At 50.6% G+C, this 16,175-nt stretch overlaps 2 protein-coding genes across 2 annotated transcripts; both read left to right on the forward strand.

Moving 5' to 3' along the window:
* Positions 1-1,350: 1,350 nt before the first annotated feature.
* LOC309685467 (olfactory receptor 6E1-like) lies at positions 1,351-2,286 on the forward strand (the record flags this gene model as incomplete). Its single annotated transcript, XM_082501230.1, has 1 exon — positions 1,351-2,286. One exon carries the CDS (start codon positions 1,351-1,353, stop codon positions 2,284-2,286), a length of 936 nt encoding a protein of 311 aa, XP_082357356.1.
* Positions 2,287-14,555: 12,269 nt separating this feature from the next.
* LOC309685493 (olfactory receptor 14A16-like) lies at positions 14,556-15,491 on the forward strand (the record flags this gene model as incomplete). Its single annotated transcript, XM_082501255.1, has 1 exon — positions 14,556-15,491. The coding sequence occupies one exon, from the start codon at positions 14,556-14,558 to the stop codon at positions 15,489-15,491; it is 936 nt and encodes a 311-aa protein (XP_082357381.1).
* Between the last annotated feature and the right edge of the window lie 684 nt (positions 15,492-16,175).

A 16,175-nucleotide genomic window follows, 5' to 3' on the forward strand; every position in this document is an offset into this window, starting at 1 on the left:
AAATTCCCCTGTGCCAGACTAGAGGCAAAGAACAAGCCGGGCGATTGGGTTCTAAGACAAGCCTGAGCCCTAAGCTCAAATGTCCATGCAAGCATGGGGCACCGCCCTATACTGAACTTCCCATTTTACTCCTTGGGTGAGTGCTACCCATTCTGCCCTGGACAGAGCCTGCGGGGACAACACAGGCTGTGGAGAAGCTTTGCATCCCTGCTTCAAACCCACCGTCTCCTCCCCTCCCTCTCCTCCCCTTCCATTTTGAATCATCCTAATTTGGGGGGGTCATCTGCTCTGCTTCTTTCTATGTCTAAAAGCAAATGCAAAGATGAAGGGAAAAACATCAGTCTTTATTGCATGTATTTTTTCTTGTGCTTCCTTCTGTTAGATGTGTATTTTGATGTAAAAAACAACAGTAAGTTAATGAGTCAGAGATTTGAGACTTGAATAATGAGTTTCATGTACTTCGTTGCAGGTGCCTATGAGAACTTGTTTCCCCAAGGCTCCCTCTACAGTCAATGGAGACACAAGAAAATGCTAGAGGCTGGGTCCTCCCAACCCATAACTGGCATGCCAAAGAAAGATTACAAATCTCTTCCAGACACTCTTCTCTTGCCCTGCATTTAGGTCAGGACATTTGGTAGTAATAGCAATGAGCCGCTGTTTGGAAAGCACTGCATTTCGGCACAGACAAATGTCAGAGGAGACCGTGTGACAGAGTGTGTGGAACCATGGTAAATTTCAATCATTATTTAGAATACGGAAGAAGACAAGTTCTATGTGGTCCCTATTCCACCCACTCCCCCTTTCCTGAAGAAAGCAAGAAGAGAGCCAGAATCTGTGGAGGAGAGCAGGGGATTACAAAAGAGGTGCTTGATATTACTTGGTTTGAAATCAACAAATCCTCAGGGATTCCTAGCCCAAAAAGGCAAGTACTGAAAAGTACAAAAAAGAGCTTTCAACATACACATTTGATTTGATTTGATTTGATTTGATTTGATTTGATTTGATTTGATTTGATGGTTTAGCATTTGTGCAATAGAAGAGATGAGTTTGGCACATAGGTATGACAGATGTTTGCAATAGGTCTGAGTGAATTTGGAATTTCCCAGGAATGGGCTGAAATGGCTAAAAGCCTCTTTAAAATCTTCTGTTCTGCAGAAAGAACCCTTTGTGAGTGTTTGAAAAAGGTAGAAAGAAGATGACAAATACTCTGGGGACTCTAACTGAAATGTAAGACTGCAGGAAAACAAAGGCGTAGAAGAGGAAGGACAGACCTGGTCATCCAGACCATGAAATTATCACACTTGGCTTTGTGCCGTGTTCCTGTCTCGGCAGGATGAACTGAAATTCAGCATGGGACCAGAAAATGAAACTGCAGTTACTGAGTTCATCCTCGAGGGTTTCTCGGGGCTTGATCAAAGACTACAGCTATTTCTCTCTCTGGTCCTTCTGCTCATATACCTGACAACAGTGATGGGGAACACAACCATCATTTTCCTCGTGTGTGTGGATCACCGCCTGCAAACCCCCATGTACTTTTTCATCAGCAACCTGTCCTTCCTGGAAATCTGGTTTACGTCCTCCACGAGCATCAAATTGTTTGTGATCCTGGGTTCTGGTAGGAGAACAATCTCACTAAGCAGCTGCTTTGCCCAATCCTATTTCTATTTTGCCCTGGGCTGTACAGAGTTTGTTCTACTTGTTGTCATGTCCTTTGACCGCTATGTTGCCATCTGCCAGCCTTTGCGTTACACTGCCATCGTGAAGCCTCAGCTCTGCATCCACCTGGTTCTTGCTGCTTGGGTCATGGGCATCACACTCTTGACTTACCGTCCGGTCCTCCTCTACAAGCTGACTTTCTGTGGCTCAAACAAGATCCATCATTTTTTTTGTGACAACTCCCCCTTATTCAAATTGTCCTGCTCTGACACCAGCCTGATTTGGAAAATAGACTCGGTTTTATTATCGTTTGTTGTTCTCAGTTCCTTATGTTTAACTCTGACATTTTACATAGGCATCCTTCCCTGTATTCTACACCTCCCAGCAGCCTCCGGCAGGAAGAAGGCCTTTGCTACATGTTCTTCTCATCTCACCACCTTGGCCATTGTATACGGGAGCTGCATTGCTCTCTATGTGCATCCTTCAGGAGATGTTTCCTTGGAGGCAAACAGAATGGTAGCTTTGCTGAACACTGTCCTGTACCCATTCTTAAATCCATTCATCTACAGTCTTAGAAACAAGGCTGTGATACTGGCCCTGAATGAAGCCATTGCCCGTGCAACACGATAGCTTTTCCCTCAATCATGATGCCTTTCTGGACAGCAACTCCAATGATCTGCTCTCCTATGTTAAATAATACCAATGAATATGCATATAACCTCCAAACGCAGATGTCTCAGGAGATTTATGTTCTCATTGGATTGTTTTAGGTTGAGTGATAAGAAGCTCATCTGCAACTGAAGAAGGCACAAGCAATGTCAGGGGTGTAAACCCATCAAGATGAATCACAGAGAGCAGCTCTCTGGATCACCATTTGGACTACGGGGATTGTTGCCTAGGGCTGTAGGACACATTATGGGTACGCTCCTTTTGATGCAGCCCAGGATGTGGTTGGCTTTCTGGGCCAGTAGTTCCCTGAGCTGCACTTTTGGCCTCCTTCAAAGTTGGGTCCAACACTTGATCGTCCTCTCTCACAAGACCTCTACAAATCCAATGACCTTTCAAAAATTACATTCCACAGAATTATAGATCTTCCCCTGTGACTTCATTGCCACTATTCTGCCTGTTAATAAAGTGGTTTTAATTTCCCTCAACTTTCAGACATGTATCACCTGTTTATATACAATGACCATTTCTAAAGTCAGCTTTTCAGATGCAGACTGTCTCGACAAAGGCCTTTTCTATTGCACTCCACTTTTCTCCTGCCCTTCCTCTTTGGTCATTCAGATTCCTGTCACCTATCCAGCTGCTGCTTTGAGCTTCAGGGAGTTACAAGTTTGCCTGTCTTTCCGTCGTCTAATTATCTCCTTTAGCCAAGTCTGTAACTACGTTTATATCTCTCTTTTTGTACCTGTCCATCTACAGCATTTCTGATAAGATCATCCCTTGTAGCAAAGCAACCGCATTAGAGGCAGCTTGTCCTGAGCATCTGGTTGCAGAGGGTGTTTTATTGTTTATCAAACTTGATCATGCTTTACTTTTCTCTGCTTGCGAAGAGGAAAACTCCTCCTGCGCCTGGGTGCAGCCAGGTCTCTGAGGAGCGCAGGAGGGAGATGGTGCAATGGAGCTGTAACACCCAGCTGCAGAGTTCAGTGGAGAAGTCTGAGGTAAGGAAAAGTGATGCAAACCCCAGTTGGCCAATGACAGGGATGGGGAGGAAGGGGAGGTGAGGAGCAAGGCTGTCCATACAGTCTCAGACCTCAGGGGACTGCTTTTCCTGGCTGCCCGGACCTCCTGAGGAGACCCTCTGCATCAATATCAACTGCTGACTGCTTCTATCGCCTCTTCTCTAACTGAACTGTTAATAAAAAAACCCTTTGAAATAAAAAAAAATTAATATTTTCTGTTAGGTTCTCTTTAAAATCTTCCTTCTAAATTACAGTATGAAACATCTCCAATTAGCTTTATTGAATACGTGAAGAATATTACAGGGAGAGAAATAGCTCGTTTGGACTTTCTGTACTTTAACGAGCCCCATGGTGTATTTGGCCCTGACTCCATTAACCGCAGACACTGAGAGGAGACTGAACAAAGTGCTCCAGAAGTCCAAGTCAGAAGCAAAGTACCTTGAAGCCTTGATTGGGCCCACTGAGGGTCGTTACTGCCAAAGCCTCCCCATGGGCTCGTTAGAGGAGATAACTGGAGGCTGTGGTTGCAGATAGGCAAAGGCACTGTGCAGGTGGCTGTAATGCTGAGGAACCCCTTGGTTGGTTTGATGCAGCAGAAAGGCCAACCCCTGACCCCCAGGCCCTGGGAAGGCAGGTCCTGCCCCTCACTGGTGACTCAGGGCTCTTCCTGGGGGTGGTGGGGTCTGAGGGTGAGCGAGGCTGAGTGTAGGAAAACCGCACACCACCTCCCGGCTTCCCCGAGCAATGGGGAAGAAGAAACCAAGTCCAGAGCCTCACCATAAAGTTGTGCCTGTGTTATGGTTTGAGAAATCCCTCACAATTTATTGTCCTTTAGACAATCACTCTGTCACCCGATGACCCCTGCCCACCCAGGAAGGGGAATCAGGCAAAAACCAAGCAAACACATGGGTGGAAATGTCAACAGATTTAATAGACAAAGATTGGATAATTTACATTAATAACACTAAAGAACCAATAGGGATCCAGATACCAATACAAAATATACAAAGACTACACTCAGCCAACGATATCAGTCAGAAGCTGTGCACTCCCAGCAGTGGACAGTAAATGTGGGACACTGCGAGCGCTACGGCTTCGGGAGGAGGGGGAGGGCTGGGGGATCTGGCACTGGGGAAGAAGTTCTCAGGATGGCAGCCATCAAGGGAGAGAATGAACTTTGCAGCAAACTTTCTAATCTGTATTGAATGTGACGACGCTCATGGTATGAAATAACCGTGGTGGCAGCTTGGGTCGAGTGCTGAGGTCTCCCTCCTGAGGTCCCCGCTCCGGGCAAGCTCGAAAACGCTGAGACATCGAAACCCACACACCACAGCTGGCTATAAAGTAAATATAGTCACAAATTCAGACACTAGAGTCCTCTAAAAGTGCAGTCTCACTCAAATTACTGTTGTATTTGTCTTCTAATGTATATATACACACACACAAAAAAATATAATTCTCTAAAGTGATGAACTATTCCTTTACGAGGTCTGTTGAATTTCTGTAGTTCAAAACGAGGAGTCCCATCTATCGTAATTGTCAGCAGAACTGCTACCCTGGACTTCCGGGGGGCAGACTTGGGGCTTTTCAGGAGCCTGGTTGACAAAGTCCCCTGGGAGGCAGTCCTCCAGGGCAAAGGAGCCCAGGAAGCCTGCATGGTTTTCAAGAAGGAAGTCTTAAAGGCGCAGGAGCAGGCTGTCCCCCTGTGCCAAAAGACAAGCCGTTTGGGAAAAAGACCGGCCTGGCTGAACGGGGAGCTAGGGTTGCAACCTAAGGAGAAAAAGAGGATTTATGGCCTTTGGAAGGGCAGGCCACTCATGAGGACTACAAAGAGGTAGAGAGGCTATGTAGGGAGAAAATCAGAAGGGCCAAAGCCCAGCTAGAACTAAACCTGGTTTCTGTTGTCAAGGGCAACAAACAAAGTTTCTATAAATGTATTAGCAATAAAAAGAAGACTGAGGATAATCTCTATCCTCTAGTAGATGGGACCAGTAACATCGTGACCAAGGATGAGGAAAAGGCTGAGGTACTTAATGCCGTCTTTGCCTCAGTCTTCAGCAGTAGAACCAGTTGTTCTCTGAGTGCCCAGACCCTTGAGATGGAAGACAAGGATGGGGAGCAGAACGCATCCCCTGTAATCCAAGGGGAAATGGTGAGGGACCTGCTTCAGCACCTGGAGGTACACAAATCAATGGGGCCAGATGGGATCCACCCAAGGGTACTGAGGGAGCTGGCGGAAGTGCTCACCAGCCCACTTTGCATCATTTATGAGAAGTCCTGGCTAACCGGGGAGGTCCCAGCTGACTGGAGGTTGGCAAACATGACACCCATCCACAAGAAGGGCAGGAAGGAGGATCCAGGGAACTACAGGCCGGTCAGTCTGACCTCGGTGCCTGGGAAGGTCATGGAACAGATCATCCTCAGGGCCATTACATGGCACATGCAGGAGAATAGGGTGATCAGGCCCAGTCAGCATGGGTTTGTGAAAGGCAGGTCATGCCTGACAAACCTCATCTCCTTCTATGACAAGGTGACCCACTTAGTGGATGAGGGAAAAGCTGTGGATGTAATCTACCTGGATTGTAGCAAAGCTTTTGACACCGTTTTCCACAGCATTCTCCTGGAGAAACTGGCTGCTCATGGCCTGGACCAGGTGTACTCTTCGCTGGGTAAAAAACCATCTGGATGGCCGTGCCCAGAGAGTGGTGGTGAATGGAGTTCAATCCAGTTGGTGTCCGGTCACAAGTGTTGTATCCCAGGGCTTGGTGCTGGGGCCGGTTCTCTTTAATATCTTTATCAATGGTCTGGATGAGGGGATCGAATGCACCCTCAGTAAGTTCGCAGATGACATTAAACTAGGTGGGCGTGCTGATCTGCTTGAGGGTAGGTTGGCTCTGCAGAGGGATCTGGACAGGCTGGACTAATGGGCCGAGGCCAATGGTGTGAGGTTCAACAAGTCCAAGTGCCGGGTCCTGCACTTGGGTCACAACAACCCCCTGCAGCACTACAGGATGGGGGCGGTGTGTCTGGAAAGCTGCCCGGCAGAAAAAGACCCGGGTGGACAGCCGGCTGAATGTGAGCCGGCAGTGTGCCCAGGTGGCCAAGAAGGCCAACAGCATCCTGGCCTGTATCAGGACTAGTGTGGCGAGCAGGACTGAGGCAATGATCATCCCCCTGTACTCGGCCCAGTGAGACCCCAACTCGAGTACTGCGTTCAGTTTTGGGCCTCTCACTACAAGAAGGACATTGAGGTGTTGGAACGTGTCCAGAGAAGGGCAACGAAACTGGTAAGGGGTCTGGAGGACAAATCTTATGAGGAACGACTGAGGGAACTGGGGTTGTTTAGCCTGGAGAAGAGGAGGCTGAGGGGAGACCTTATCACCCTCTACAACTACCTGAAAGGAGGTTGTAGAGAGGTGGGGGCTGACCTCTTCTCCCTGGTGACAAGTGATAGGACCAGAGGAAATGGGTTCAAGTTATGTCAGGGGAGGTGTAGATTGAATATTAGGAAACACTTTTTCACTGAACGGGTTTTTATAATTGGAATAGGCTGCCCAGGGAGGTGGTGGATTCACCATCCCTGGAGGTGTTTATAAAAAGGGCAGATTTGGTACTTAGGGACATGGTTTTGAAGTGTTTTTTGTCAGGGTAGGTTAATGGTTGGACTTGATGACCTTAAAGGTCCCTTCCAACCTCAGCAATTCTATGATTCTATGATTCTACAACATGTACTGCTGAATGGTGTTACTGCTGCCTGGGCATTTCCCCTTGTTGAACTCGGTGAAGTTCCCCTCTGCTCCTTTCTCCAGCCTGCTGAGGTCCCTCAGCAGGGCAGCACAACCATCTTGTGTAGCAGCAGCTCCTCTCAGTTTCATATCATCTGCAACCCGCTGAGGGTGAACTCTGCCCCACCATCCAGGCCATTAACCTAGTTGTTAAAGAGTGTTGGTCCCAGTGTCGACTCCCCACGTACAGACGTAGTAAATGACCTCTAGCTGGATTGCGTATCTCTGGACACAACCTTCTGACCCCAGGTGTTCAGCAAGCTTCCAATCGACCGCCCTTTCACAGAACCACAGAATCATAGAACCTATGATAGAGAACTCCTATATTCTTTTCTGTGTTCTCTCTCTAATCATAGAGATCTGCAGTGACAATAATGGCATTGTTCCCCTGTTCAGCCCCACATTGCCTGACAGAATTTGGGGCAGCTACTCAATTTCATGTTCAAACCTAGGCCCAGAGAGCTACATGAGATGCCAAGGCTGGCATGGACCACACGGGACCTACGAGAAAACAGTTCCCATTCAGGGTGGATGCATCACAGATGCCCCAGACAGCATCGCAGAGAGTGCTATTTGGTGTCTGTTCTGTTGTGTGATGCCATCATTCAGAGGCATCAGTCAGAGGCATCAGTCACCAGGTCTATTCAGAGGCAAGGTCTGACCCCTCTCTATCCCACAGTGACACGCGTTGCATGGCCATGAAGCACATCGCACAGGCATCTTCACTCACTCCCTTGGTGATACAGTCAATGAAAAGACCAATAACTTGAACAGTGTGCCTGGATACATCTTGCCCTAAAGGAGAGCACTGTCCAGGCGCAGCAATGGTCCATATCAAAACTGAATTGAAACTCAAAAGGAATTCCAGGGCACCAAGATGAGCTTTTGCTACTTCTGGAACAGTTAAAGAAGCCCAAGGGATAATGTAGCAGCACTGCTGAATTTAGTAGGAGTAGGTGTAGATAGATCTGAGACACTTGATGTCCTCTTTTCCTCTGTTACCACCAGCAAGGTCTCCCAGGCCTTTGTGCTTTGAGGCAGGATTCCAGAGGAGAACAACCAGCAGTGGATGGGGAACAAGCCAGGGTTCACATGAGCCAACTACACACTTACCAGTGCGTAGGACCAGAGAGTTTGCATCCAAGGGTGTTTTTTTTCACCAGGAGGTGCTGGTCTGTGATGATCCCAGCAAGAAAGGCACTCAGCCTCCATAAGGGACCTTTGAAACTCTTCTGACATCTACCCAGAGAAGCCTCCAGGTTCATGAGCAGGTTCCCGTGAAGAACCGTAAGTATCCTGGCATTCAGTGGCCAGGCAAAGCAACAGGGTGCCAACAGTCTGGAGGATCTTGGGATGACTTCTTAACACAGCTGCCAGGTGGGCCAGGAAGGGTGGTGCTCACCTAGCCCAGGTACTGGCCAACATGGAAGAGCTGGTCAGGATGTGATCAACAGTGTCAGCCCTGGCTGTCGTGACCAGGAAATAGTGGTGTCCCAGGTGCCAAAGAGGAGTGAGGAAGGCCAGCAGCGGAGCACAGATGGGCGGGCTCCAGAGAAGACGACTTTGATGTGTGTGGGAGACTGATACAAGCGGTGCCCTGGGAAGCAGCTCTGAAGGGTGAAGGAGCTCAGGGAATCTCATAGGCCTTACAGGACAGCATCCTCCAAGGGCAGGAAGGATCTCTCTGAATAGCCATGAAGAGAAACATCCCTCTGAGGAGGCTGCTGGTGTAAAGTGAGTGAGCGCCAGGGCCAAAAGGCAGCAGGCAGGAGGTGGAAGCAGGGGGCAGCTGCCAAGGAGGAACTGAGAAGCCTTGGCCCAGCATGGAGGGAGGGTGTCAAAGCCAAAGCTGCCATGGGCTGGAGCGTTGCAGTGCTGGGGAGCAAAAGCCCAATGAGCTGATGCAGGCTTGGAGGGTCATGGGGAATGAGTCAGCCTCTGCCAGGAGGCCTGTGACAAGTGGGCACTGCAGAGGTTTGCATCTTGAATGCATGCCTCAGCCTAGGAGAGGGGGGTGCCTCCTGCAAGGGATGGTGCGGGGTCTGTGCCAGTCCATCCATATGGCTCTGGATGGTGCCGACTCTACTTGAAGTCATTCCTCTAAGCCAAACGCATTGGCATTAATGCCAAAGGGGCTAGTTAAAATCAAACATGTTATTCCCTTTGTCTCTCTGCTTTGACATCTTTTCACTTTGACTGCACTCCCAAAATCTCTTTAATGAGCCACATCAGACCTGAAGACTAAAGGAAAATTTTGCCCCAACTTGGTTCCTTCGGGTGGTTTTTTTTGTGGGAATGAGCCCTCTGGTGCCGAGTTCCTGAACTGCAGCTCCTGAAAGGCTGACCAAGCTTCTGGAGAAGCAGCAAACCTGGAGGTTTCTGAGGGTGTTGGCAGGCCCTGCTGACGTCCCTCACTGAAGAGACCATGGAGGGAATGAGCAGGCAAAGCACCTGTCTCTGGGGACTGGTAAAGCAGGAAGTCGAAGGCACTTGGTACAGGAGGAAATTTAAATGTGAAGACCCCTGTGAAAACCCTTGATGTGCTTTACCAAGCAGAATGGTCAAGCCCAGAGCCCCAGCCCCTGGGAAGGGGTATCCTTGGCCTCTTAAAATACTCTGGTCACTTTGTGGGGGCAATGCAATGTGGGAATGTGTAACACCAGGTGCAGATCAGCAGTAGCGCACGTCCCAGGCTCTGTGGAGGGCAGGTGAGGAGAAAAAATGCACTGGAGCTGTCAGAATCTGGTGTCCTCTCGTGGCACACAGTGGAAGAGACAGAAGCCATAGCTGAGCAGACAAGGCTCTCAGTTCTGTTTGGGTGTCAAAGCCCCACCAAGGTCCTTGGCCGTCCCCACCACAGCTACACACTCCTACTCCTGTGCCTGCTTCCTTCCTGCCAGCACTGGGGTTTTCTGGGGCTATGCCAATGCCTGTGATTTCCCGACAATGCATGTGGATTCTTCAGTCATGATGACCTTCCAAAATGTATCACAGCAGCCCTCTTGTGACATTGGGCTGCTCTCCCAACATCTTTAGATTCATCCCATCTGGTCCAATGGACTACTAAGGGTTGACCTTAGCTAAGTATCCCCAGACTTGATCTCCATCCACTGCTGGGTTTTGCATGGGGTTTTGCCTCTTAGGCACATGGAACTGGGAGGCCTTGCTGGTGAAGAAGGAGGAGAGAAGAGAACAGAGAAAAACTTGGATCTACACATGCTCTTAGCGAATTCGGCAGTGGTCACACACGATGTTCAATTCTTCTTTCAAAGTTCCTGGAGTAGTAACAGCTTATCCTTATGCCCTTGAACTTCCGTGCAAGTGTCAGCTCTATAGGACCTGTGGCTTTTCTAAAACCAACCGTATTTCTGAATTCTTCCTTTGTTTTAACACATGCCTCCTCATCTCACATGCTTCATTTTCTCTATAGAGCTTCCCCATGAATTTTCTGTTTCCCCAAGCTCCTCTCCTGACAGCTGGGCTTGTTTTTTTCTGACTATTGGTATGACTACACTCTCATACTTGACACATGCTGTCCTTGCAGATGAGGTATACTGAGCTCTGCTGCCCTTCTGTGCTGCTCACATGGGCTCCCCGACTAAAAGTCACAAGATGAGGCCAAAGGCTGCTCCTCTGAGGTCTAGCATCTACATTCTTCTATTCTCCTTCCCTCTGGGGGGACAGGCCCCACTATTTCATGGACATGATAGCCAAAACTGACATTCTTTAGACGTCCATGTCCAGCTCTACCTTCATGGAAATTAACAGATGCAGATGAGCATTACCATTGTTGGCCGATCTGGCAGCTGTGCTATAAAGACTGGGGTCCTCAGCTGTGTCTTGACCAATATTCTCGAGAAGCCTCCAGGACAGTTTGCATGCAGTTGTGGTCCCCTTCCAGTGAATGCCAGGGCAATTAAAGTTGACAGGGTGATGTAAATAGGTTTGTTGTCTCCCACCACAATGTAACCCTTACCAGTCTCTTTTCTGACCCTTACTGGTTCACCCAGTTTATTTATCACCTAGAGGAGCTCCACAAATCTAAGCAGGTCCTTCACCCTGAGGGCAAGCCTCTCTCAAAATTTCTGGCCTCCTGATCATCCTGCACCCACCCATCACAGCACCCCAGTCATGGGAGATGTCCAAACACCCCTCAGCTCTTCTTCCCTCCAAGTGGAATGAAGAGATGGCACACACAGCTCCAGCCCCTCCTCTCTGTGCCCAGGCTGAAGACCTTGGGGCATGGCTGGGCTGCGGCACCTGAGCTGTGGCACACTTGGGCTGAGAGCAGACTCACAAGACCTGCTTCCAAGGCCCCAAGACCTCAGTTGCACAAAGGATTTGCTTCAGAGCAGAGACATGCTGGAGTGGATGGCAAAGGGCAGTGTGAAGAGGAACTGAGGTGCACACAAAGGGAGCAAACTCTGTGGTGGAGATGAAGCTGGTCTGAGGAAGAACAAGATGGTGTTGAAAATGTCCTTGGTGTGAACATGCTGTGATTCAGGCCCACTGTGAAAATCATTGGCCTGATCCATGATTCTATCATCAAGGGGATGGCTAAACAATTCAGGAGAGAAGAACCAGCATAGTTTGAGAGTGAAGGAGCATGAGAGGAGACCCTGGTGTGATGTGCTTGCTGTTCAGGCGCTGCCCAGTTTCTCTGGAGAGAGAAAGGGACAGAGCTTGTGCCAGTGCAGGGGTGGGACTCAGTCAGTGGCCCAAAGGCACCCACTCTGTCTGAGATGCTCTGGGTGATGGCTGTCACACAGCCAGGCTGGATGGGGACGGGGTTCCTGTACAGGACCTCGGCTGTCCCTGTCAGGCACATGCAGTTGTGCTGGAGAGCCCTGGCACCTCCCCTACCACTACAGCCCTGAATTTGTAAACTAAATTGAGGTTCAGCTGCCCTGAATTAGGTCAGGCAATGAAGGGATGCACGTGAGACACCTGCCATTCTACTCCAGGGACATGTGGAAAAGACAACTGATGGAGAAGAGAGAAACTTAACTCTGCCTGTGCCGCACGACTCCATTTGGTCAGCTGAATCCCTCTATGGGCTGCCCTGGGCAGAAGGAAGAGTTACAGGGGCACTTGTCCTCCACGTGGACACCTTCTGTCATTGAAGTTGGCCAAAGGGATTTCCCCCCAGCCTCCACCAAGATGCCCCCAGATGCTGCCCTGTCTCTCTGAACTGCTCCAATAGAGCTTGCAGTTCCCAACATGCCTCTTGGACACCTCTGGCACCACAGATGTCCCCAGGTGTCTGTGTCCGAACATCTTCCTCCTGCCCTCCCTCTCCACTCATTCACAAGTGAGCTGAGACCAGGAGCTCTCATGCAGGAGCTGCTCTTGTGCCCATGTGAAGTGAGGCCAGAGGAATGCCACCTGCTGGGGGTTTGTGGTGGGCATGGGATGGAGCTCTTGTAGCCCCAGGGACTACAAACCCAGGCTGAGAAGCCTCCATTGACTCAGCTGAATCCCTTCCCTCCAAAGAAGAAAAGGAGATTGCTCCCTGGCATTATCCTGCTGTCATGTCTAATACTAAAACAAAACAGTTACTCTTAGACTTAAATTTGCAACAGCTAGAAATAAGTCTCTCTCCACATCTAAGGGTGGGAACACGAGGGACTCCTTCAGGCTGTTTACCAGTAGGTTCCCCTGGAGCCCCAGGGACACCTCCAGGGAGCCCAGAGGGGACAGAGAGAGTGCCACCGTGGGCTGGTCCTCTGCTGCTGAGCTGGGCCGGGCTGCTGGGCCGGAGGGAGCTCCTGGCAAGCGGGCAGCGCTGCAGAGAGACAGCTCTGCCCAGGAGCAGGGCTGGGGGCACTGCCTGCAGGCAGCGAGAGGAGACTTGCGAGGCAGAGAGAGCTTAAAGGCAGTTGGGAGTGGGGGGTGCTGAGAGCTCAATGGGGCAGAAATCTTCACCGCCCTCTGCGTGGTAAGTCTCGGGGTGCCGGGCAATGCAGCTCCAGTTCCTGGAGGGATCTCCTCAAGCTGGTCCATCTGAGAGCTGCTGGGCTCTGTCAGGAGGACTCTCTCAGTTTCTGTGCTGTAGAGGAGGAGGATGTGCTCCAGAGCAGGGCTTCCCTGCTGCCCGGTGAGAGGGACAGGGCCCGAGGGCTGCCTTCTGCTGGGGATGGTTGTGGAGGTGTGCGTAGGGGTGTGCAGGCAGGGGTGGGCAGGGCTGTCCTTGCCAGCAGGGTCCTTACACCCCAGGGGCTGTGTGCCGGGGCAGGGACTCTGCCAGGGTCAGCTCTGCGCCTGCCCGGGGAGCTCCCACGGAGCTTCTGTGGGGAGAAGCAGTGGGTGGAAGGAGTGACTGCCAGCAAGGCAGATGCCTTCTGTTGCTGAGATGGACCTGTGTGGGTCAGGGCTGCTCCAGATCCCCATCACCCCCAGGACATTTGCAGAGGGCCCGTTTTGAAGAAGGACATCGAGGCACCTTTCCCCTGAAAGGGAACAAGTCTGTGCTGTGGGATTTCTCCTCTCGGCTGTTGGGTGGGCAGTGGGAGGTGGGAAAGGATTTCTCCTTTGTGGAGAAGGCACAGAGACCCTCGTTCTCAACAGCACTTCCCTGAACCCCTCCTGAGCCCCCACACACCCAGAGATGCCCCCGGACAGCGCTGTGCTGCCAGGAGGGGTCTGCAGGGCAGAGCTGAGCACACAGCGGGTGGGATGGGCTCTGGGGCACTGGCAGGGAGGAGACCCGGGGGCAGAGAAGCAGCTCCAGGCAGGGGCAGCTCCTGGCAGCCCAGACACAGGCAGGGACAGAGAGGGAGCTGCTGCCAGAAGTGCCCAGGCAGGGGGGATCCTGGCACCACCGGCCACCCCCTGAACTTCAGACAACTTCTCGGCAGCAAGCCTCTGCTCTCCTCTCCCGCCCGCCCCACAGCCACAGGGTCCAGAGCCCGAGATGCCTTCTCAGCAGCTGCACCTCCAGTCCAGGAGAAGTGAGTGTGTCCTACAAGTGATGCACAACATAAAAGCAAGTGCCCTGCAGTGTCGCTGTCTGGAGACACTGTCACTGAGGAGAAGGCTTCACTGCACGCCTGCCTGACTCCCTCTCCTCGCTTCATTTTTTCAGAGAACATACGTGTTTCTCCTTGTTTCCCCACCCCTCTGTTGAACTCTGCATCTAAGGAGTTTGGGAGGGGGTGCGGGTCAGCTTCTCTTCTGCCTCTGACTCTGCCTCTGACTCGTGCCCCAGAGGTGCCCTCATGGAAAGTTGGTGTCGAGGCAGTATTTTACCCGATAAGGGAGAGTGTCACTGAGTTTGTGGGGTTGGGAATGAGCTGGGTCATTCCTCATTCAGCTGTGGGAGGGGGATTTCTGTGAGGAATGGCATTGGGATTTCCTCAGAGAAGTCTCTCCCAGTTTGTCACTGCCTTTTCCTCCTTGGACAGGTCCCCCTGCCCAGAGGCAGCAAATGTCCAACAGCAGCTCCATCACCCACTTCCTCCTCCTGGCATTCGCAGACACACGGGAGCTGCAGCTCTTGACCTTCGGGCTCTTCCTGGGCATCTACCTGGCTGCCCTCCTGGGAAACGGCCTCATCATCACCGCCATCACCTGCGACCACCGCCTCCACACCCCCATGTACTTCTTCCTCCTCAACCTCTCTGTTCTTGACCTGGGCTCCATCTCTACCACTCTACCCAAAGCCATGGCAAACTCCCTCTGGAACACCAGGGCCATCTCCTATGCAGGATGTGCTGTCCAGCTCTTTTTCTTTCTCATTTTTACTTCAGCTGAGTATTCTCTCCTCACCATCATGGCCTATGACCGCTACGTTGCCATCTGCCATCCCCTGCACTACGGGACCCTCCTGGGCAGCAGAGCTTGTGTCCACATGGCAGCAGCTGCCTGGGGCAGTGGGTTTCTCAATTCTTTCCTGCACACGGCCAATACATTTTCACTGTCCCTCTGCCAGGGCAATGCCGTGGACCAGTTCTTCTGTGAAGTCCCCCACATCCTCAAGCTCTCCTGCTCACACTCCTACCTCAGGGAAGTTGGGCTGATTGTGGTTAGTGCCTGTTTAGCATTTGTGTGTTTTGTTTTCATTCTGCTGTCCTATGTGCAGATCCTGAGGGCGGTGCTGAGGATGCCCTCTGAGCAGGGACGGCACAAAGCTTTTTCCACATGCCTCCCTCACCTGGCCGTGGTCTCCCTCTTTATCACCACTGGAGTGTTTGCACATCTGAAGCCCCCCTCCATCTCCTCCCCATCTCTCGACCTGGTGGTGGCAGTGTTGTACTCGGTGGTGCCTCCAGCAGTGAACCCCTTCATCTACAGCATGAGAAACCAGGAGCTCAAGGATGCCCTGTGGAAACAGGCCCAATGGACGCTGTTTCACCGACAATAACCTGCCGCCCCTTCTCCGCACATTGCCCAGAGTTGATCTTAGACCACGAGCCTGAATTTTTCTCTTGTGATAATCCTGCTTATTGATATTTTTCTGGGTTTATACTACTTTTTTTGAGGCTTGATCCTACTGGGTCTGACCCTTGCACAACACTGAGTCAGATGTAGCTGGTCAGATAACAGCTCTTAAATGAAATGGGATGTCCCAGGTAAAATAGGGAGAAAAGGGAGAAACAGAAATAAAAGACATGGGCTGAGATAAATATTGTTTAAAAGAACAGTAACAGAAAAGATATTATTACTACTACTACTAATAATAATAATAATAATAAAATATAGTGATGCAACACAAATTGCTGACACTTCCCAATGATTAACTCCCCAGCCTGTCCGGAGATGTGATCACCGATCCCTGCCCCTCTGCTAACTCCCATTTATATACTGAGCATGACATCTATGGGATGGAATATTCCTTTGGCCAGCATGTTTTGTCTGTGGCCCCCCACCTTCCACAGGAAGTTGAAAAAGTCCGTGACAATATAAGCATCACTCAGCAACAACTAAAACAATATGTGTTAGCAATGTTATTCTCAAAGTCAATCCAAAACAGAGCAGCTACCAGGAAGGATATTAACTCTATCCCAGGCAAAACCAGGACAGCGTCCGCCCCTTATTCTATACCATC

This window comes from Vanellus vanellus, assembly GCF_965231255.1.
Source record: "Vanellus vanellus genome assembly, contig: HAP1_SCAFFOLD_76, whole genome shotgun sequence".
NCBI classification, from domain to species: domain Eukaryota; kingdom Metazoa; phylum Chordata; class Aves; order Charadriiformes; family Charadriidae; genus Vanellus; species Vanellus vanellus.